Source organism: Phalacrocorax carbo, chromosome 10, assembly GCF_963921805.1.
Source record: "Phalacrocorax carbo chromosome 10, bPhaCar2.1, whole genome shotgun sequence".
NCBI classification, from domain to species: Eukaryota; Metazoa; Chordata; class Aves; order Suliformes; family Phalacrocoracidae; genus Phalacrocorax; species Phalacrocorax carbo.
In genome coordinates, this window is record NC_087522.1 from 18,175,338 (window position 1) to 18,198,550 (window position 23,213).

The 23,213-nt window shown below is 53.8% G+C and overlaps 2 protein-coding genes across 3 annotated transcripts; one reads left to right on the plus strand and one right to left on the minus strand.

Annotated features, from left to right (window-relative positions):
• Positions 1–2,979: 2,979 nt before the first annotated feature.
• Positions 2,980–5,614, plus strand: ANTKMT (adenine nucleotide translocase lysine methyltransferase). 2 transcript variants are annotated; one of them, XM_064462160.1, is made up of 5 exons: positions 2,980–3,159; positions 3,230–3,334; positions 3,753–3,893; positions 4,432–4,482; positions 5,116–5,614. In XM_064462160.1, exons 1-5 carry the CDS (start codon positions 2,995–2,997, stop codon positions 5,335–5,337), a joined length of 684 nt encoding a protein of 227 aa, XP_064318230.1. In that variant the 5' UTR covers positions 2,980–2,994; the 3' UTR covers positions 5,338–5,614. The 2 variants fall into 2 exon arrangements, with proteins under 2 accessions (XP_064318230.1, XP_064318231.1); XM_064462161.1 differs by lacking the exon at positions 3,230–3,334.
• A 33-nt stretch (positions 5,615–5,647) lies between these two features.
• On the minus strand, positions 5,648–19,483 carry CCDC78 (coiled-coil domain containing 78). The gene is given in 14 exon segments (XM_064462158.1): positions 5,648–6,440; positions 7,176–7,276; positions 8,675–8,741; positions 10,395–10,438; positions 11,124–11,295; positions 11,929–12,140; positions 13,101–13,226; positions 13,716–13,794; positions 14,397–14,485; positions 15,028–15,078; positions 15,162–15,335; positions 18,429–18,608; positions 18,860–18,946; positions 19,157–19,483. Coding segments are annotated over 14 exon segments (1,836 nt in total). The 3' UTR covers positions 5,648–6,313.
• Between the last annotated feature and the right edge of the window lie 3,730 nt (positions 19,484–23,213).

Sequence of the window (23,213 nt, forward strand, 5' to 3'; positions counted from 1 at the left end):
AACATGAAATCGGGAGGCACAAAGGCAGCCAGCCCCGCTCAGCCCTCTCCATGGCCCCTGGCCCCAGGCGGGGACCTGCAGGCCTTTTGTCCACCCCGGGGATATCTGGGCAGCCTGCCTGCAGTGCCCTGGGGCCCAGGAGCTGGTGTGGAGCAGGGGAATGCCCCTGCAACCAGGGGGAGCCCAGTAGGGTGAGGATGATGCCCCTGGGGCCAGGGGATGCCCTACAGGGTCAGGATGAGGCTCCTGTGGTTCAGGGATGCTCCATAGGGTGGATGATGCCCCTGGGACCAGGGGATGCCCCATATGATCAGGATGAGGCCTCCAGGGTTGGGGGATGCCCCGTAGGGTTGAATGATGCTCCTGGCAATGGAGTGATGGCCCATAAGGTCAGGATGAGGCCCCTGGGGTTTGGAGATGCCCCATAGGGGTGGATGATGCCCTGGGGCTGCGGGATGGCCAGCAGCAGGTAGGATGGGCTAGTTTGGGTGTCTGCGTGGGGCAGCAGAGGAGGGGTGGGGGGTACAGCCCTAGCCCAAGGCAGGACAGAGTGAGCTCTGCCCCACGGCCCTTGGCGAGAGGAGAGGTGAGAGCCTGTGACCTCAAGGACACAGACACCCCCTAATCCTGCCACCCCATGGGGTGCTGCACCCCAAATCTTTGGGGTAAGAGGGCTGCTCTGAGCCCCCCTCTTTGGCTGGGCCAAGGCTGATCTGGCATCATCCCTGCGCTGGGCCGGGGTGCTCAGGGCCGGGCAGGACTCTGGCCCAGACTGGGGCCCCTGAGGCCCTTCACCCTGGCTCTCCCCAGTCCAACGCGCCTGCGCCTGGAGGGCCCGGCTGTCGACAGCTGGTGGGAAGGAGATTTCCCAGCGCATAGCGACAAATTCCTGGCAGTCAGGGCTGCTTTGCAGCCACCACAGCCTTGGCAAGGGGAAGCTGCCCTGGAAAGATGCAGATTAAAAGCTCTTTAGCTCCAGTGGTGCATCCCAAGCGGTCCCCTCATGGGGCCACCTGGTCGGCCCTGCACCCCGGGATGCTGCCAGACACCCCAGGGCTGGGGCAGAAGGGGATGCTGCCACCCCCCACTGGCCCTGGCCAAGTCCCGGGGGCCCACATGGAGGGCTCAGCCCTGCTTGGGAATTGCTTAATTAATTAGTTTGCTCTGCAGCATCACAGGCGGGTCTTGGTCTGCCCAGGGACGAGCCCATCCCTGTAAACCATCCTCCTCCTCTGCAGCAGTAGTCCCCCTGGGCCCCCTCTTCCCCCGGCTCCTATTTCCCTGATTTTCTGCTCACTCTCAGAGTTAACTGGCTCCACCTGCCAGCAAGCACCAGAAAATCGGAGCAATCCCTGTGGCCCCCGATCTGGCCACAGCCACTCTGGGCCCTTTCGCAGGGAGGAAAACCAGCCCTGGGCAATATTTCTGGGCTATACACAGTGTGTAGGGATAGCTTTTCCTCCCCGGCGGAGCTCCATTGCTGCTCTGGGGGATGTATTTAACGGGGCCTGGCTGTTAAGCACCCCGTGCTGCACGCCTTGGTTTGAGGGTAGGGCAGACGTGTGCATGCGTGTGGGTGTGTGTGCACCCTCATTCCACAAGCAGAATATTTGGTTCCCACAAATAAGGGTGAGATCAGAGTAGAAACATGTGCTTGCCTTTGGAAGCTCCTCCCTTGGCTGCTGCCTGTGCTGGCTCCTTGGGAAAGGGGGTCTCCAGGCAGGCCAGTGCCAGGGATTGCTGGCTCTGCCATCCCTGGGGCCAGGGAAATGGGAAGCCTGCTCCCCAGTCCCACTACCCTGCACCCCAGAGCCTTTCCCAGGCTGGGGCTGCCCACAGGGTTTCCTCCTCCGCCCGCCATCTCGCGTGGGTGACATCCCCTGGGAGCCCCAGGCGTGCGAGGAGGCCAGTTGCTCCATGGCGAGGGCATTGGGTGCCACTGGCCATTGCAGGGACCCCCAGGACTGTCCCCGAGCTTTTGGGGGACACCCCAGTACAGTGACAGAGGGGGAGCCGTGCAAATATTGACCCAAAGGCCAAGGGGGGATCATGGGAAGAAGGCAATAGCCAGGAAACCCCAGGGAGATGATGATGTGGCAGCAAGCGCCAGCGCAGGCAGGGAAGCTGCCGGCCCTTTGTGCTCCTGCTCCCCTAATTGAGCCGTTATTGTTCCCGGGTTTGTTTTGTTTTGTGGGTTTTTTATTAATTGCGGGTGGGCAGGGGCTGTGGGGGCCTGGCTGCACCCCCAAGCCCCCACCCCCAGCGCCCCCCCCTTCCCACAGGCTGGAGTTTTCCCACAGTCCCCACTCCCTCACAGCAGGAAACCCACTGCCCGCATGTCTGTGGCACACAGAGCCGCACAGAACTGCACACAGCCGTGCACAACTGCAACCATGCACAATGGTGTACAGCTGCACAAAACCATGCAGAGCCGTGCACAGCTATGCACAACCACACATAGCCGTGCACGACCACGCACAATCGCACACAGCCCTGCACAGTTGAGCACAACTGCACACAACCCCGCACAACTTCACACAGCCATGCCCATCCATGCACAACCACACAGAATCGTATAGAGCCGCACACAACCATGCACAACTGTGTACAACCACACACAACTGCACATGACCATGCACAGCCACGCACGGCTATGCACAGCCACGCACAGCCCTGCACAACTGCACGACCGTGCCCAACCGCACATGACCGTGCCCAACCACGCGCGGCTGTGCACAATCCCGCACAGCCCCGCACAACCGCACGTGACCATGCGCGGCCGTGCACAGCTGCAGCAGGCGGTGCCGCTCCCTCCAGCTCCGCACACAAAGACCCGCCGCGGAGGGGGGGAAGCGGCCCCAACTCCCCCGGTGCGGGCAGCCCCGGGCCGGTCCCCAATACCCCGCGGCGCGGGCAGCTCCCTCCACCGGCCCCGGCGGGGCGGGGAGAGGCGGCGGCGGAAGGCGGGCGGCGGGGCCACCCCTTCCGGCGGCCATGGAGCCGGGGGAGCCCGGGGAGCCGGCGTGGGATCGCCATGGGGAGGGGGCGTTGGGCGGGAGGGCGCTGCTGGAGCTGGCGGCCGCCACCGGGGTGGCCGCCTGGGCCACCTGGGCCGCTCTGCTGATGCCCGGCTTCCGCCGGGTCCCCCTGCGGCTGCAGGTACGGCCGCCGCCCCTTCTCCGCCCTCGGAGACCCCCCCCCCGGCCCTGACCGCCCCCCTCTCCTCCAGGTGCCCTACCAGCCCTCCGGCCCCCGGCAAGTGGCGAACGCCCTGGCGCTGCTGCGGGGCCGCTCGGGGAAGACGGTGGATCTGGGATCGGGAGATGGACGGCTCGTAAGGGCGGGCAGCGGGGTGCTGGGGGGGCTTGGCGCTGCCCCGGGAGGTGGGCGAGGGGCAGGGAGGGGGGATGCGCTTACAGGAGGGCAGTTGGGAGCCCCTCACCCTGCTGCTGCCCTGCGCCAGGCTGTGGTTCTAGGTGGCTGGTCTGACTATAGTCCTGGAAGGTCCCGGACAGCCCTAGGTGGTCCCGGACAGCCCTAGGGGGGCCTAGAAGAAATCACATGCAGTGATCAGGGTGGGACCAACTGCTCTAGGAGGAAAGACCGAGACGCCTTTGCAGCTGGAAGGTACCAAGGACTGAGGTCACCCTGCTGTAAGCCAACAGTAGGGAGCGAGTGGAGCTGGACAACAGCCCTTGTCCCCCGCACTCAGCACTGAGGTTCATTTTAGTTGCAACTCTCTCTCTCTCCAGGTGGTAGAGGCTTATAAGCAAGGCCTCAGCCCAGCCGTTGGCTATGAGCTCAACCCCTGGCTGCTGTGTCTCTCGAACTACCGGGCCTGGAAGGCTGGGTACCATGGGAAGGTTTCCTTCCTGAAGAAAGATCTGTGGAAGGTAACAGTGTCCTGAGGGTCTGGCTATGCTCAGTGCTGGCTGTAGCTAGGGCAGGGCCAGGGCTTGGTCTGCTTCTCCAGCCAGCTTTTGCTGATGGTTGCTTACTCCTTCCCCAACCCATGCTGCTCCCAGGAGGCAGAAAAACCATTCCCTGGAAAGGATTCCAGGGGAACGCTGGCCTGGGCAGCCCATGGGTGGCTGCTGCTTCTCAGGACAGCTTTGAGGAAAGGTCTTAGGGGCTGCTGACATGTGGTGGCCTTTGCAGCTATGCTGCTAAAGCTGGCATCAGGTACTCGCAGCCTGACTGGAGGAAACCCAGTGGGGAACGTGGTTCTGGGACGATGCTGGAGGAAGGAATTTTGCAAGAGGTGCTGCTTTCACACCCAGATGCTGGTCGCACTGACACATTGTGGGGAATCTTTGCTTCCTCTGAGATTCAGAAGATTGCTCGCAAAGCGTTTGGCCACTTGAACAGTTCCCCCCACCGCCCCCCCTCTGCCTGTTGCTTCTTTCATCCCCCTTTTCCTTCTCTTTTAAGGTGAATCTTTCAGATTGCTACAATGTGATCGTGTTCCTGGCCCCCAGTGTGGTAAGTCAGTCTCTGGCACCCCAACTTCTGAGCAAGCTTGAGGGAGGGTTCTTTTAGAAAAGAGAGATGATCTGGGACAGTGGCAAAGATAGTAAGAACCCAGGGGTAAAGAAAATCCCAGAGTTGCTTGTGCTGGAATAAAAAGCTAAATGGGAGCATGTTTACCAGCAATGCTGCCTGTGCCCATTGCAGCTGATAGATGTGACCCTGTCTGGTACCCTCTTCCACACATCTTCCCGAGGGAGTGCTGCTCTGGGAGCACTGTCCCCACATCCCCCATGGTGCTGGTTACCCAGCACTCTTCCCGGTCACCACAAGTGCCTGTTACAGTCCATGCTCTACCATCGGTCTCAGTAAGGCCAAACAGGGAGTCTTGTGGAGTGTTGAGACCTACAGCAGTGGTGGGCATTGCTGTGAGCGAGCAGTTCAGTGCTCAGCACCACTCAAATTTGGTTCCAGTCCCAACTGTACACAGGGCTAGTACCAGCCCTGCATTTTGGAAGGGTCTTTGGTTGATGCTGCATGCTTGGGAGCCACCAGCTGTGCCAAGCAGTTGCCCTGTGGTTCCTGGTGGCACTGCCACTATGTGACTGTTTCCTAAGGCCACCTGGCCCTGGCTGTCTCTCTCCCCAGAAACCTCCCCTAGCTGCCAAGCTCCTTGCAGAACTCCCTGACGAAGCCCGGGTGGTGGCTGGACGCTTCCCCTTTCCCTCCTGGACCCCCACCAGCACCCTTGGGCAGGGGATGGAGCAAGTCTGGGCCTATGACATGAAGGAGGTGCGGCGAGCAGCACAGAGAGAAGCCCTGTCTCACAGCAGCCTCATTAAGCCTGGCATTAGGGGTCAGCAGCTGTAGGGGTCAGAGCCTCTCCAGCCCTTGAGTTCAGCTCAGGACAGCAGTGAGAGGGATGCTTAGCCAGGCTTTCTCGTGGGGACTTGCAGGGTGGTGGTCCCTCCTTGTCTTCCAAAAAGTGGGCAGTTTGGGGGAAGCAAAGGAGGGGAAAACTGGATCTAGAAATCCTGGAACTATTCCAGGATTTAAGGGCTAAATCTCCAGTGCCTCTTTCTGTATGTTTCCTACTTTATTTCTAGTTAATTTTTCAAAATAAACATTTGGATGGTTCTTCCCTCAAGACTTTTGCTTTCTCTTTGAGCCACAGGGTGCTCCTGGAGCCAGAGCAGCTGCTGCTCCCAGCCTCAGGCTTTGCTCCACCAGCTCTTTGAGCCTAGGAGGGAGTTGCTCACCTCCCACTGAAGGATCAGTTTGGCTCTGCTCACCTTATATAGCATTCCCTTTTCCACTCAAACATAGGGGAAGAAGAGGTTTTCCCACCATAAAAGAGCAGCTCATCCACTTTGTCTAACCTCTTAGACCAAAGTCTAGCTTGAACCAGCCCTGGCCTTATCTCTTAGAAGCTGAGAAGGAACAAAGGCAGGAGCAGAGTTAGCCCTTGGACTCTGGTCTAGGTCTGACCCAGGAGAAACGTTATGGCAGTGTCCTAGGAGGCAGGAATGGAAACCTGTCTCTGCAACCCCACACTAAAAAGCTGCCTGGGAACCTAACCCCATGTCCCAAGATGTGATGTGCTCAGGGAACAGCACAGTTCCTACAGCTGAGGGGTCAGAGGATAGACAAGATGCAGTTGTCTCATCCCATTTTAGTACTGTTAATTTGAGACTGAGAATACCCACATGGTTTCCCTCGCTGTGCCTCCCAGCTCTCAGCTGCTGAAGGATACTTGCCCTGGCCAGCCCACACAACAGAAAGCTCCTTCCTTTTAAATCCTGCTCTTTCCTATGATCGTGCCGCTTCTCAGAGCTATGGGGAAGAGCTACGGTTGGTGGCTGGTGGTCCTTCTGGCTCCGGGCTGTGAGTGAGTATTGGCCGCCCCAGCACTGAGTGCACGTGGCACCTCGCTGCCAGCGAGATTCCTCAGCCGGAGGATCTCCTGCTTGTACCTGCAATGGGGAAGCAGCACCATTGTTGCCTGTGTCATCGCAACCCCGCTGATAGCTCACACACAGGAGCGATAAATTTAAATACACACTTTGCCTTGTGTTTGCTGCATGCTAAGGACGCACAGTGTCAGTTAATTCAGACTGGCCAGCCCAGGCACTGAGCCACAGTGGGAGCTGAGCCCTGGCAGACATAAAATTACAGCCTTTTCCCAAGGAAGAGGTGCTTGTTGGCTCTGCCAGGTAACAGTAGCAGCAACAAGCCCACAAGTCTGACCCGAGTTCACAGCTGAGCTGTCTGGGGACATACAGCAGGTGCAGTTGGACCATTGTTCTGACAGATGCGCCCTGCTTTTCTCACCCTTCCTTGCCCAAGCAGCTGTTCCCCCTGTTTCAGGGCTCGATGACCCAGTGAGAGAGGACCGTAGATCAGGGGCTGCTGCAAGGCTTTGGATTTTAGGCAACCCCTCTCTTAGCTCCTTCCAAAGGATGGGTGAGCACGCAGGGAGGGACACGTGCAGCAGAGCAGGCTAGGCGCTGCCCCCCTCCCCCTCAGAACAAGGGATGGTGGCAGCTGCCTGCACAGCTGGACGTGCTGCGGGACATCAGCTGTGCCAGCAGCGGTGAGGTCAGGTGCCGACAGCAAGGTGGGCATGGCGATGTCAGTGGCAGCTAGCCTAGGAGATCAACTTGGAGCACAAAGCAGAGGACAAGTGAAGGGGGATCCTACCATCTCACCTTGCAAGATGCTTATTTATGTATTCCTGCAGCTCTGACACCTGCTCTTCTGCCACGATTGCCCGAGTCAGCAGCTGGCTCCTCTCCTGCTCCAAATTCTCCTGGAGGGGCAAAGAAACAAAAAACAAGGACCTCTGTGAGATGGGAGTGAAGTTGCTCACTCCTGCTCTGCCAGGTGAGACCAATCACTTCCCCATGGCTTGGCTCCAGCACCACTTGGCATTAGGCTATAGAAGCAACCAAAAACTGCTGTGCTCGGGAAAAGGAGCCTGGTGACGATAGTGCAGCTTTCTGTGGGCACCACTGCTCCAGGGCATCGGCTGGGCAGTCCAGGCAGCCTTCCCCGACAAGAATGCAGGCATGGGGGCCAGGGCCGCCCCAGGACAGGCAGTGAGCTCTGCCTGCCAAGCCATTGTTAACTCCCCTGGAGGCTTCATAGACATCTGGCAGAGCAGTTGCTAGGTTTGGCACTGGGACACAGCTTTAACACCTTTCCACCAGTAGTTTGCTGCAAAGGGAAGTGACCTTCCCTTTTAGATAAAAAACCCTTTGTTTTTTCCACAGTGTCTCTGGCATTAGATCACTAGCTTACTCAAGTTAACTGCACAGTCCCTGTGTCACCAGGAGGATTTGAGGTGCTTGACTGAGCTCACCCGTGAGATGCACAGCAGAGCCAGGAGCAGGACCTGCTCCCAGCACAGTGCTCCAGCCTCCCAGGCATGGCATCTCCCTTCTTTTAGCCGCAAAGATACACAAAATTTAGGTGTTTAGCCTGACATGACCAGAGAATGGTGGAGCACTTAAGTCACTGTGGACAGAGGAAGGCACGACATGAAAGCAGGCTGGTAGCACATCTATAGCCTCGTCTACCACAGAAAACTGAACTTCTGCTTGGTTTCCAAAGCCCTTTTCCCTGCGTGTGGCAGTCAGTGTGGCAGGGATCCCAGCACTAACCCTGCCTCCCACTGCTGCCATCACTGCTGGACAGCAAAACCCACCTCAGTCAAGCCTGCTCCAGCAAGCATCACCAAGGTTTCATGGGTTCCGTAGGGCAGTGTTGTAGGTGGAGAGAGCTTGCCACCCCATTCCTGAGGGCAGCACAAATACCCTTGCACTCAGGGGGAACCAGACTGGGAACCTGATTCAGATTCAGGCTAGATGTGAACCAGGTTGAATACAGACCCAGTTTGTTATACAGATGCCTAAATGCTTGCGCTGAAACACGGGAGGGAGCAATGCAGTGCAGCAATGAGCAGCTGTAAGGGCTACTCTGCTTTTAGTAGCAGGGATAGTACAGCCTTGATAGATCACTGGCTGGGGACCTGCTAGCGTCACTTGGTGGGCTGAGGCTAAAGCCACAGCAAGGCTCCGTGGAAAGCTTCCTCACTCCAGCCCAGAGTGGCGTATTGACCCCAGGGCAGCACCTGGCTGGGGCAGCACATCTTTGACATGTGGGTGAGGGTTCAGCTTTTTTCAGATGAGCTGTTGCAGACCTTTACCTGGGTGGTGCGTGTGAACTCCCGGAGCTGCTTCCTGACCTCTGCCCACCCCTCCTCATCCAGCTGCCTAGGAGAGAAAAGCAGATTTTGATCACACCCAGACATTCAAATCCAGCCCATCTGCAGGTCACACAGCTCCGTTCAGGGGCTGGACACAACCCACGCCCATCACAACCATAAACCCCAGCACTCTGAACCTTTTCTCTCGTGATGCCCCAAACTTCAGAGCATGCGGCACTGTCCCTGTGCCTGTGCATGAGAATCACAGCCCTTCTGCCAACCTGGGATTCCCCACTGCAACGGCTGGGTTTGTTCAAAGTTCACATCAACGCTCATCTATCAGAGGACTCCGTGCAGAAAGAGTCCTTAACCTGACACTGCAGGACTGAATTTGATGGAAATAGAGAGCAATCAATGCCAAACGCTGGCACTTTTCGTGTTTCGGAACACAAACCTGCCCGTTGTGGTCGCTGAGCAAGATAGGTGAGCTGTCTGTGGAGCCCAGCCGTGGGAAAGTTCTTCCTATTCTGTCCCAGTCTGAATAAGCAAAATACAGGTCACCTCTGATGCTCGGGGAATTTGGGTTGTATGAAGGGAGGAATGCATTGTGCTCGAGAGTGGCTCTGATGAGACTGCCAGAGTTCCCTCTGGTGGCTGCAGCCTCCTGGCCCAGGCACACGGGAAATCATGGCAGAGATTTCATGGGAGCAGAAGCAAAGGGAACAATAAACAGTGAAACCGCACAGCTGATAGAGATGAGAAGCAGCCAGAGTTACAGCTGAAGTGCTGCAGTTATACCAGGCTTTGTGTCTCTAGCTAGAGGAACAAGGTAGTGGAGTTGGTAAGACCCACCAGCACACAGAAAACAAGGGTTTGACATGTGCAGCATCTCTTGGCAGCTATAAAATCCTTAACAAGATGCATCACTAAAATCAGGTGCTGGTACTTCTCTCTCTTAATTTTGGCAGACGTGCCACAGGAAAAATGCATCTCTTCAAGGACTACTACTATTTTTCAGCATGGCAGAGCCTGGTTAAGGCTCAAGCTCTTCTCTGAGAGACCCCTCTGGAGCCTGGTGGCTCAAGTACTGACCGACGACTCCATGCTGGCATCCAGTCACCAAAATACCGGACATGTTTTCTAGGCTACTGCATCTTAAAAGGCTCAAAAATCCCAGCTCAGGTTTCTCCTACATTTTGTTCCACCTCTCCACAGCTACGGTTGGTGGAGTTTCAACAGGCTAGTGGAGCAGGGGGAAGACACCCATCAAAAACGAGCAAATAAAGGGCATGTCAGAAAGCCAGGGAGGTATCAGTACAGGGTCAACCAAGGGTTCCAGCCCAGCTTCTGCATTGGGAGGGAGGAGAAACAAGACCATTCCAAAGTGGGGTTTCACTTGCCTTTCTCAGGTTGCAATCCACCAAAGCTCTCGGGCACATGCTTAACTTCAGCTTCTAAAGAGATCAGTGAAACTAAAAACATGATTAAATCAAACATGTGCTTAAGAGCTTTCTTGGATCAAGGCCTAAATGACCAACTCATTTCACCACAGGAAATGCTGCACTGAGATGACAGCTGGCTTTTCTTCTCAGATGAGTCCCTATCAGCTTGCTTTCTCCCTATTTATTACTGTCTCCAAGTGAAGCAGAAAAGACTTCTCAATTCACACAGCAAGGAGAATTCAGAATTACAAATACTTTGAGAAACAAACAGCACTTACTGCTCAGGAGACAGCGGAAGGCCAGAGGTTTCTTTCAGTGTTTTCTGAAGGCAAAGGAAGAACAGTATTCCCGCAAGCATCACACCATTGCAATCTCACCACAGCCACTGCCACTTTGAAGTGACACAACATATCCCAGCACTCTAACAACCACCAGTGCCCTGGCAAGGAAGAGATGTGCAGGACAACCTGAAGGTTTAGGTCTCCTACCCTCTGAATTTTTAAACAAATCAAGAGACACATCTCTGCCCAGGCAGAACCAGTGGGAGGATGTGGAGCTGACTGTCGTGTTTCTGACTGTGGTCTCCTGCTCAGTTAGCTACTCACGCTGAGGCAAAGGCATTCAAGAACAGAAAGGCCCATCCTATCCTCCCTTACTTGCCTCTTCTTTTAGCAGTGAGTGAGTCTGCTGGCCTGGTAGCTCTCCCATAACATCTGCTACTCCTCAGCCCTCCCAGAGCTCAGCGACCCCAATCGATGGGGCTGCCCAGCCTCCTGAATCTAACTGTAACTCACCCCTATGCAGCAGGGTTGAAGCAATGAGGGGACTGCCTGGACATCCCGTCTCTTCCCAAAATGACAAAGAGAGCAAGCATCCCTGCCTGTGCCACAGAGACACAGCAAACCCTCAGGGAATGTCTGAGGAAGGGGCTGAACCTATCGCTTGAGAGACTCCCTCCGCCACCCCGCAGTTTCACCCCCACGGAAAGCCAGTAGCCCAGCTACCACCTTCTGCAATTCATGTAGCTGCATCTCCAGTTTTGCTTTATCCTCCCGCAGCTGGTTTAGCTCCCGGGTTGTGTTTGTCAACAGCTCTGGGTCTGTGATGGAAAAGTGGAGCTCGGCAGGGCCACAATCCATAGCGCTGCTGCCCAAGGACCGGATCTGCTCTCGCTGGAGCCTGTAACATGCCAGAGGGTTTAGTCCCTCATAGCTTTGGTTAGGTAACAACACTGAGCATTTCTGCTGCTGATGGAGGTACCATTCACTTGGGACCTACTGACTTGTGGCCACTGAGAGCCAGTCCACCTGCAAAGGATAAGTGGGAGAGCCCAGCAGTATGCACAATATTCCTGGGAGTGTTTCTGAGGGGAGCTTGTCCTAGATCTATTTGTGGCTTTTATGCCACAAGAATTTCTGCTGCTTCCCACAGCCCAAGCTGCTGAGAGAGCTGTGGAGCAGAACTGAGAACACTGCAGGAACGGGCTGAGAGGAAGGAGTTATTTGTGGTACCTCTGCATTTCCACACCATCCAATGAGGAATAAATCTCTTACCCTAAATTTTACACAGGAGAAATGTATGTGCCAAGCAGCCCCAGGGTGTCCAGAGCACCCTGGTGTGTATCTGGAAACACCTTGCTCCTGGCTTGTCAAGAGCGAGGAGATACCCATGAACTCCTGATCCTCTGCTCCACCTGGGAGCCCTGTTTATCTCCCTCTCAGCAATGGGGCTGGGTGCTATGGGGCACTTCCAGTTGATCCTTAGCAATAAGTTGAAGAGACAGAGGTAGCCCAGACCCTGGCTTAGCCCTACCTGTAAGCAATCAGCAGGTTCTCATGCTTCTTGACCAAGTTCTTCATGCTTTTCTTGTAGCCACGTGCCGCTCCAGCTAGCTGCTCTTCCCGAGACTTGTAGGAAGCCCTGATATCCTTCAGTATGCTGTCCACAAAGCCTTTCATGTGAGCATGATTGGCTGGGGCTTTGCTAGTCCCCATTACATTGCTGGATTTGCTGTCCATGTAGTCCTTTAAACATACAGAGAAAGAAATTGAGGTGACCAAGTTGTTCCCTAAGGCATATAACCCATTTCCCATAGAGAAGGTCCAGGAATATTTGTGCTCTATTTGTGACCTGCCTAGGGAAACAAGAGCCAGCATTGGGAGTTACCATCCCCAGTCCCATATTCCTTCCACCATGGCCTGCTCTGTCTGCTAGCTAGGAGATGCTTCAGCATCACTCTGTTAGAAATTCAACTATTCTTAATAGCAAAAACTGGTTTGCTTAGTCTCCTGAACCATCACCATGCTGTGTTCTTTGGTACCAGCCTCTCCCAGCACAGAAGCCCTTGCCAAAGCCTGCTTACTGCTACCAAGGGGGTAGAAAGAGATTTGTTTTCCCCGGTCTCACTGCTCAATATAATCAGGTATCCGTGCCTGAACCTGCCTGAAACTCCTGCCTTGTCCCAACTCCTCATCATGCTCTCGGGGCCCTATTCTACATCAAAGGTGCTTGTTCCCAGAGCAGATCCCAGGCTGTGGTGTGACATGGCCCAGTAGCCGACCATGGGGACAGCAGAAGAGTCACTGTGGAGGCTGCGACAAAGCCAGAAGTGGCATTGCCTGGCCTGCTGAAGGAAGTTGTCAGGGCAATGGAGATTAGAAGCCAGCTGGAAGGCAGCCATTGTAAATAAGGGGATCTTTCAATCCAAGTAATCTGACCGAGAAAGAAAGTTCCAGCAGAAATTCACAGACCCCTTAGAGTCTTTAGAGTGGCCATACAGAAAATTAGGGTGAGGAGTGGGGCTGGCATCTCCTCTCCCAGGCCAAGCCAAGGGCACAGAGGCCCATTCTACCTGCAAGCCCCACTGCCTGCTCTGCTCGGCAGTCCAGGAAGGAGGGGAAACAGTAGCAGCCTGCAAGAAGCAGGTAGCCAACATGGAGAGACCTCTGCAGGCCAGGAGAGCCCCTGGGGCTGGGGGTACCCACCGCCATGTCCTTGACGTACTGCGCAAGCCGGGAGCGATATTCCTCGTTCAGCTCCTTCAGCTGGAGCTGCAGCCGGGAGTTCTCAGCTTCCACCTCTTGGAGCTGGCTCTGGGAGGTGAGCAGCACCTAGGCACAGCAAACATGCTTGCTTCTGCCCTCATCCTCCAGCCAAGCAAGGGGCACTAAGAAGCTCCATAAGAGACAGGGGACTTAAATTCCAGATATTCAGCTTCACTGGAGCTGGGAAGGTCCTGGGTTTTCACAGGACCCCACTGGAAATATTTATAGTCTCTATTCCCATGCTACATTCTGTCATTTCCAATACCTGCCCCCACTGCAGTGATTTTACCAACCCTTTCTAAATATCAGTGAATAAAATTCCTCCCACCACCTGTAGCAAGCAGCACCTTCCACCACGTGCATCACATCCCTGGAGAAGGAAACTGCGCAGGGAGGAGCACCTTAGTATGACAAACTCCCTGGGGAAGGAGATGTGTCAGAGTACCTCAGTACAAGACATCCACCCCTTGCCGGCTCCAGGAGAAGCACATGGCACCCAGCAGAGGAGCAGGGGCAGTCCTGGGTGCCAGGGGCAGGGAGAGAGCCTGCCCTTACCGCTGACTGCTCCGCCAGCTTGTGTTGGGTGTCCCCAGTCACTGCCTTCACCTCCTGCAGCTCCTTCCCCATTGCGATCCTGGGCATACAGGGAGAAGGTGTGTTTATTTTACCTGCCCCCCCCAACTTCTCTGTAGGTCCAATACAGCCAGCTTTGAGAAGGAAATCACTACGGGATGACAGAAATCTCTCAGCAGCAGCTGCCAGCACCCACCAGATGTATGCCAACCAACAGCCACAGAGCTCTCACAGATGTCCTCCTCAGTCAGAGGGTCTAGTCCTCCAGCATCCCTGCTGTGGCAGCCTTTGCTGGGACAGCGACCCCACCCCAGCCTCTCAATGGAAGAACCACTGTAGGTGTAAGGGTTAGGGCTGGATTCATCTCTGGGCTGTCACACATTTGCTGTGTGTATCACAGAAGGTGGAATTTCAGAGGTCCATAGGCCAGTCGGGTACCTAAACACCACCAACTCTTAAGATGACAGCTGACCCTCTTAAAAGCCTTGAAAACATCAGGTTTTGCTTCCAGGCCTCACTTGTTCCAAGGGTGAATCATCATTTCCCACCCTGTACCCCACCAAAAGCAGGCTGTGTCCTCTCCTGTGCCCAAGGATCAAATCTGGCTGCAACGAGCTCCACAAATGCCCAGCCAAACAGAAGGACATGCCCTCAAACACTCACACTCTCTCTTCCAGCTTCTGCTGCTGCAAATCATAGGATTTCTTCAGTTTTTCAAGCTCGACTTTTATGTGATCCTGGTTTCCAAGCAACTGAGGGATAAACGAAGAAGATGAGACAGAGAGCTGGGCTAAGCAGAGGAATTCGTGAATAGAAAAGAAGTGAGGAGACCATCCAGCTGAGCACAAATCCAGCTGACCAGTGACATACTGGGGAAAGAACAGCTGGTGGTAGAGCCCAAGCTGGTATTGTGTGGGCTGCAGATGGGAAGGAGGCAGGGAACGTCTTGGTGCTCTCAGTTTCGGGTATTTATCACCCTCATCTTTCTTAAGTAACAGCAAGGAGAAAACAAGCAAGTGTCCTCTGCACTTGTTGACTTCTAAACTCCTGCCTCTGTTCACCCAGGGGCACTGACAGAGGGAACCACAGCTGCCCTCCCTCAGCTTTTGCCTCCACAAGAGCTGGAGTTATTCTGGTCTCATTTTTCAACTGCAGAGCTTAAAAAAATTAAAATAGATCAAGGCATCAGCTCATCCACAAAATTCAACTCAGCACCAGGAAGTGCCAGCCAGTTGGAATAAATTCCCCCTCTCCTTCCCCAAGGATCCAGCAGCAGACACACACCCCCCCTCACATTTCTCTCCAGCTTTTGCCGCTCGTGTTCAGAGGCAACTACATCTTCTGGCTGGTTTTAGTAAAAGACAGAAGAAGGTGCCTGTTAGATCCCTGTTCTCCAAGGAGCTGGTGACAGGGCAAGGAGGTCCTTACCTTCACCTTCCAAGCTGAGACACGGTGCACCATTGCTCGCACTCTTTCCAGCTCAACAGAGGACTCATCAGCCACAGCTGGGGAGTGGTAGTGGTTGCTCTCTGTGCGGGGAAGGTTAGTCCTGGCATTGGCCAGGTTGAGCAGCTCTAGGCTAAGCTCTTCATTCTTCATGACCTGCCAGGTCAAACAAGAAGGAAAGAGCTTCTGAAATCCTGCCTCACCACCTCCGCACGCTGTCTGTTCAGCACATACCTACTGCTCTTGGTGTGTACACAAGGCAGGCACTCACATCCCCTCCTGAAAGCAAGTTTTAGTTTTAGTCCTCACTCATATGTCCAAATATATCAGTGATTTTCTAATTCTCTTGGAAATGCAGGGTAAGTATCGTCACCAGGCATCGGGATTATTCACATGCAACTTCACTCCCTCTGCCCATCTTGCTCTCACATTCAGATACAGATCCTGGTGCCAGCCCAGCCCTGGGCACAGCTCTGCCACCACCTCTCCATCCTGACCCCCAGCTTCCCTCCTCACTCTGACCCTGTACCCTCTACACAGCTTCTCAATGCGTCAGGCATGTCTTTCCCCATACAATGGCTTTGAATGGTGCTGGACTCCATAATGTAAGAGAAGGGCCAAATCTCCATCCATCTAGGCTGACGCCACCCAGCTAATTCCAGTTTTGTGTGAATGTGTCCCTCCAGCAGCAGCCAGCCCACAGCACCGTGTAGGCAGCAAGATTCAAAGCAGTGCTGGTGTGAAGAGACACATTTCCAAAAGATAAAGAGGATCTGAATGAGAAAGGCTCTGTTACAGGTGATCTGGAAGGAACACTGGGGGAATTAATGTCTCACGGGAGGGTTTCTATGTAGATAACAAAGCTTTGATGGGGTTTATGACTGGGGACAAGCTTGAGTAATTGTTACCATGGCAGTGAATCGGGAGGATGGGAGGCAGAGGTCATCTGAGTCATCCGTGGAGAGAATAGCTGATCAAAAGATAGCACAGGGTGGGCTGAGGAAGAGAGGAGAGGAGAAAAGAGGCTGACAAAGAGGTGAGATATACAGCTGTGAAAACTGACAGCTATGCAGAGACAGGCTGCTTGTTCTCTAACCGAAAACGATCCATCTGCAGCTGTCAGCCCTGACAATTTGATCAGAGGGGGTCACACAAGCGCAAGAGTACCAGCTTGGCAAAAGAAAGAGGCAGTCCCAGGTTTGCAATGGGCTTCGATGCCTCCCCTGGCCAGGCTCCAGGGAAAATCCCGTCGTGGAATGGGTTCACAGCCATTTGGGTTCCCTCCTATGGCCTCACTTTGTACCACCAATGCAGATGGCGTAAGCCCACTGAACAAAAGAGGAGGAGGAAATGGAGAGTCGAGAAAAGGTCAGAGTCTTGAAAAGGAAGAATTTACAGCGAGTTAGAAAACAGGCACAAAGTGACTGACTGGCATCTTCTGGAAGGCACTTCCCCAGGGACAGGCGAGGCCAGCTCCGCTGCACTCCTTCGCCTGGGACAGACACAGGGCGATGTGTGAATCAAGCCGTACAATGGGGGCTGCGACAATTCAGAGGCTCTGACTGTTCCCGTACAAGGGGCCGTGAATGAGCTTGCCGAGCTGCTTCTGCGCCAAGCAGCCATGACAACATATTGGCAAGGTCACAAGTAGCACTTGTAATTGGGAATGTGTAAAAGGTTCATTGTCTCCCCAGAAGAGCGCCGGGGAAGGGGAGGGGGCAGAACCACAGGCTGCTTTTCCTATTTCCTTTGGGAAAGTCCACACTAGGAAAATAATGAGCAAGAGGCCCATGCCACAACAAGTCCCGATCTGCCAAGTTGGAGCCTCTTTTGCTTCAGGCAAGGATATTTGGTAGTTGGAGCCAAGAAACTGGGGTAAAATCCTCAGCCTATGAATTACAACCAAGGAGTTCACCTTTGGCTTCTGGACCCTGCTCATGACTTCTTCAGGTTGCTCTTTGAAAGATTCCAGGATCCATGTGAAAACAGGTGTTATTACAACCAACCTGTTAAGCCCATCGTTTAGAGATGTCAGCCACCTGAAAATCCAATTTTAGACAAACATATTGCACCCCCTTGGTGACAAGAAACAACTGACTGCTGAACGCTGAGTTATTCCTCCGCAGCCTGACGGTACTACATCTCAGCAGCATGCTGCCTTGCTGACAGTAAGCTGCTTGTGCCCTGCCTAGTGCTCTGGCAGGACTATGGGGTGGGTTCACACCCCTGCAAGCAGCTGAAGTTGCCTTCTTGTAAGAGATTTCCATTTTTCAGCTTACGGGAGGCAAATCATAGTTTCACAAGAGTCACTAACTCATTCACAAGAGGATGACCATGACCTTGTATCCTCCTCTACTGGAGCTCTGCAGACAGATGCTCACCATGAAGACAGACTGAACGCTGCCTAAACCAGTGTGCCCGGTCCCAGCCCCACATCTTCCCATCACAGTTCTGCACAGGGTAAACCAGGTTATTTGGCTGATCCAGCTAAACTAGCTGCCACGGGAGGGAGGCAGAAGGGTGTCAGTCATCCGATCCAATTAAAAAAGAAGTGGGATGGGGGGAGAGGGAGGGAAGAGAGGAAAGTCTATTGAAGTAGCTATTCTTGCCAAAGAAATACACAAATCTGGGTCCAAAAGACTTTAGTTAAGAATCCCTAGACTAAGAGTCACCAGGAAATTTGCTATATTTAAGGGACAATGAGAAAATTGATTACATTCAGTGTTTTTATAAACTTATTGACCCCAAAAACTTCCAGGCCCCTTCCCGCCACCATACGAAAGGAGAGAGACTACAATCAGTTCATGTGCAGCCTGCGCAAGCCATGCAGAAAAAAGGGAAACAAAGCGTGCTGGCAGTCAAGAGGGACCTGCAACATGCGCTCAGCCCGGCCCCACAGTGACCTCCTCATTCCTGCTAGTCATGGGGATCTGGGATGGTGTGGAAAGGGAAAGACTGATAGCACAGGGCCCAGAAGAGCACGGTGCATGGGTCGGCATGGACTCAGCACTGTCCCTGCTGAGCAGAGCGGGTTCTGCAAGCCCTGCCAGAAGGTGACCATGTTACAAGAAATCCCTGGGCCCTGAAAACAAAACCATGCTCAAGCTAGGCTGTCTCACAGCTGGCAAACCTTGCTGGACCTGAGCTGTGATGTGGATACACAACCCAAAGGCAACCAAGCCATCTGTAGATCAGGTAACTGTGAGATGGAGTCAAGAACAGCGGAAGGAACACTGCAGCCTGTCTCACCTCCTGGTCCAGTTCTTTGCCTAGGGCCAGGTAATTGCTTTTCAAGATGATGTACTCATCTGCCAGCTCCTTCTGACTGCTCTCCAGAGCACGCAGATGTTCCTGTAAGGCATTCCGCTCCCCAGTGACTTTCTCACTGCAGAGCTCCAGCTCCAGCACACGGTTCTCCAGGGCCAGGACCTGCAGAGTGGAGAGGGCAGAATTAGACTGTGGCAGAGACCAGCAGTGATCACAGGGCATTTATTTGGCCAGACAATGACTTAGAAAGAGATGAGTTTCATGGTATCTGGAGCATTGGTGGGAGGGGAATTCATTGCTCTAGCTAAAGCCAAGAGAACACATCAAGCAAAGCAAAGATGGATACATGAACTGCGGTCCTGGATAAAGCTATTGGCAGAGGTGAACCAACTTTACTTGAAACTTCTGGATACCATATTTTTCAGTTTAAAGTTCTCCGTCTCATACTGTTCCTTCATTTTGTTTGTCTCAATCTGGAGATCAACAAGGTCTTTGGAAATCTAGGAAAGAGAAAGGGTGTTATCAAGGCCATGGACTGATTCTGAGGCTGACATACTGTTTCAACAGGTCGCACCAGGGAATTTGAGCACAACACCTATACCCTGAGGAAGATGCCCCAACATTTCCCACCAGATTTTCCACTGCAGATCTACTACCCTCACTCGGCCTCACAGCTCAGTTCTCTCCAGCTCCTAAAGTATTTGTTTTACCTTCAGTTTGTCCTCTTCACTGAAGACCATTCTGGCTGACAAATCTGTTTTGGAGCCAGCCAGCTTTCCCATCCTCTCCTGCAGGTCTCCAAGCCCATACAGCCTCTCATTCCTATCCTGCAGCTGCACCTAGAGACACACAACAGCTCTAGCAGCTAGGGCCAGACAGCAGAGCCCTCCTCTCCCCTGTGCTCTGCTCCCAGCCCAGTGCTGGTGGAAGAGCACAGCACACCCAGTTTTTCAGAGCTTAAAGAGATCATAGATGGGATTTTCAGCTGCCATTTTCCTCTTGTGATTAGGATTTCATTTGCAAAGTACTGGTTCCATGGCCACAGGAAGGGCCTCCAGACATTCATACTTATATATTCATTAGCAAGATGCTGCATGTGCTCTGTCAGAGTACTTACATTCTTGTTCACTGCCAAATCCATGTGCCTGGAGTCCAGGATCTTTGCACAATATCAGGCAGGCAGTGGCTGAAGAGCAAAAGAAGGATCTAAGGATCTCTATGGAAGCAACTTTTCACTCTAGGTAGGGCACAAGCAATGTTGCTAACAACTTTGGTTACTAACAGGTACAGCATCCACCTTGATCCACCTTAAGGTGGAGCCAATTATTACAGCCACCCCAGGAAAAGAAATTACTCTGTCAGGAGATTTCTGTATTCCTAAGACAGTGCACTGCAGATACTGAATAAAGAAGCTTAGCAGACACGCCCAGTGAAGCAATATTGCCAGCCAGGAGGTACTGCTCCATCTATATGATGGACCACTCCCAAAACTCAGCTGTAAGACTGACCTCCCTCACTACTGCAGGGGTCTTTAGTGAATTTAAGATCTGATTAACCCATTAATTAATCCATTAATCCAATCATCTGCTCCAAGATCATCCAATAGCATCTAATATCAACTTACTTCCAAGCAATTTTCTCTTGATCTCTACAGTCTTTGCATCTCCCATGTCAATGAGCCATCCAAAGGGTACCAGAATCTTTGAGCTCTGACCAAACTGGTGACAGGAAAGACCTTCTCCAATTTATCACTTCACTTCAGAGATGCTATGTGGAAAAATATAAGTTTTAAACCAAAGCAAGCACTGAAACGAACTCTGATTAGCTGTGACAGTGCTAAATCTGGATCGTGCTGGTCTACATGCTGCCACTGGCTCCAAACAGCCACCATCTGGGCCTGAAGCTGGGGAAGGGTCTGGAGAACAAGTCTGATGAGGAGCGGCTGAGGGAGCTGGGGTTGTTTAGCCTGGAGAAGAGGAAGCTGAGGGGAGACCTCGCTCTCTACAACTACCTGAAAGGAGGTTGTAGTGAGGTGGGGGTCAGTCTCTTCTCCCAGGTCACTAGTGATAGGACGAGAGAAAATGGCTTCAAGTTACATGAGGGGAGGTTTAGATGGGATATCAGGGAAAATGTCTTTCCTGAAAGAGTGGTCAGGCATTGGAACAGGCTGCCCAGAGAGGTGGTGGAGTCGCCATCCCTGGAGGTGTTCAAAAAACGTGTAGATGTGGCACTTGGGGACATGGTTTAGGAGGCACGGTGGTATTGGGTTGGTGGTTGGACTTGATGATTCTAGAGGTCTTTTCCAACCTTAATGATTCTATGCTTCTAAGTCTCAAGTGTGTGCAAAGCTAAAAATACTTGAACAGAGTCTCCAAGGTAAGAGCGAGGGTAACGAAGAGTGTTAAGGCACTGTGGATAACACTGGAAGACCGTGGTGAACGGCAGCCATGGGTAAAACAAATGCCAGTTCTTCATCTCCTCATTTTGGGCTCATTATCACTGCTATTTCTGTAGAGCGGGTGAGTTTAGGTAAAGACTTGTCTCTTACAGAAGAAAAGCTTTGACAATCTAATGTTCAAAAACAGCACAACTCTGAATAACTTCTTTGTATCTGTCAAAGCTAAGAGGATGAAAGGGGGAGAGGGGCCATCCTGATACAAGCTCTGTGCTGAGCAGAGTTTAACAGCTCCTCACCTGGCCCAGGCTCTTGGAGAAGATACCATAGCCCCTTCACATGAATTTCCCAAACAGCCATGGAAGTGAGACCCAGAAGATAAGCTCTTTTTGGGCTTGGGGGAAGGAGAAGCTAATGAAACATGCAATTATGTCTTATTTTTCTGCAAAAGAACTTAACAGACCTGAAGTGATTTTATTAAGGTAACTGATGATGAGAATTCACAGCCTTTTCACACCCACTGCTGAGCAGAAAGCCAAATTCACACACCACCCACAGTGCCGGGGGGGGGGGGGGGGGGGGGGGGGGGGAGCTCAGAAGTCTCCAGCGGGCGCTCCAGCATGCAAAGGAGCCAAGCTGCACCTCCGCTCCCCAGGTGCACACCATCTCCTGCCAGCATTCAGCCCCACACGTGTCCCCAAGGATGGGCACTCACAGCCCACGCTATCCCAGGGACATCCCAGACAGCCCCAGCAGCGGTGCGCCTGGGCCTCGAGATGCCTGATTCAGGCAGGCAGATACCCCACTCCAGCATGCTGGCAAAGCCAGGTGCTCGCTCAGCTGTGGGGGTGCCCGTTTCACCTGGCAGACAGCAATATAAGACTAACATATAGATATACAGTATTATTTATGCTCCTGCAGTGCCCAGGAGACAGTGGCAAAACCGTCTTTGTGGCACAACAGTGTTTGGGATGGCTGGGTTGTACAGAGAGGTAGCTTTGGGACAGGTCTGTGCCCTGAAGTTGTCCCAGCTCCCTCCTTGCTCTCCACCAATGTAGCAAAGTGCAGGTGAGACCTGCTGCAGCCTGGCCACATAAGCTCTTGACTTCCTCACCTGTGTTTCATACCTCAATGAACATTAAGTATAATTATTTGCACTAATTCTTGCCCACAGCTGGGGAAGTTTATGGGGAATTGTGTTCCTTTCCATCTCTTGCTGTTGGGCTGCATGAAATGTACCAGCACTAGAAACAACAGTGGCTGCTTGTCCTTTGGTTTGGAAATACACAGCAAATTTTGTCCTGGATGACACCACAAAGAGCAAAACTGAGCAGAGGAATGAGGTTTTAGGGTGTCATTGCAACCCAAAATCTCAATCAGTGCTCCTGAGAAACACCAAACAAAAAGTATTTGTTAAACCCACTAAGAGCTGAAATGCCAACTCCGTTCTGAATTTTTCTTTCACTCTTCTTGTCAAGGACACTTTTAACACAGCTGATGTGGTGGCTGGACCACCAGTGAGCTCTGAGGTACGAGACTCTCACCCAGGACAGTGCTCTCAGACGAAAAACGCTACCCAAATCCACAACAGCTCAAGAGGGAACCGGTTGAAGATTTCAAGCGGTAGACTGCCAGACTGATGCCCGCTGTTTATTTTCACTTCTCCTCCAGCCCCGGCCGGACCTGCCAGCCCTCGGCAGGGATGCACACCTCACTCTGCCGGTGCCCCAGACCTCCAAGAGAGCCCAGAAGCCTGCGGTGGGAGCAGCCGCCCGCCTTCACGCCTCCTCCGGTTGGCTTCGGCAGGGCCTGGCACAAGCGTTAACACAGCGAATGGCTCCATCTGGCTTCCGGCACCACCAAAGTAAATTTGCACCCATTCCCGGATCTGGCAGACCCGGGGTGCCCAGCGGGGAGGGAACACCCCGCGGTGCGGTGGGGGCATCCCCCCGGGTGTCTGTAGGCCGCAAGCAGGTGCACGGAGCCGCCATGGGCCAGGGTCTGCTCGACCCCTGCTGGGGCAGCACCGGGCGTCGGGGTGAGGCCTCATGGATAAAGCCGGGCCGCCGGTAGAGCGGCGCCGGCAGCGCCGGGGGCGGCGAGGCCTCCCCCTCCCGCCCCGGTGTGGAGGAGGCTGCCGGTGCCCCGGGCCGGGCCTAGTCAGGTACGGCCGCCTCCCGTTTCCAGGGCAACGAGTGCGGCCGCTTCCGGGTGAGGGCGGCGGGGCGGCAGCGCCCCCTGGCGGGGGAGACCGCGCGGTGGCACCCTCGGGCCCGGCGGCTCCAGCCCCGTCCAGCCGGGCCCTGAGCGCTTCCGGGGATGGAGCACCCACAGCGCCCCTCGGCACCGCCGCCAGCGGCTCACCGCAACAT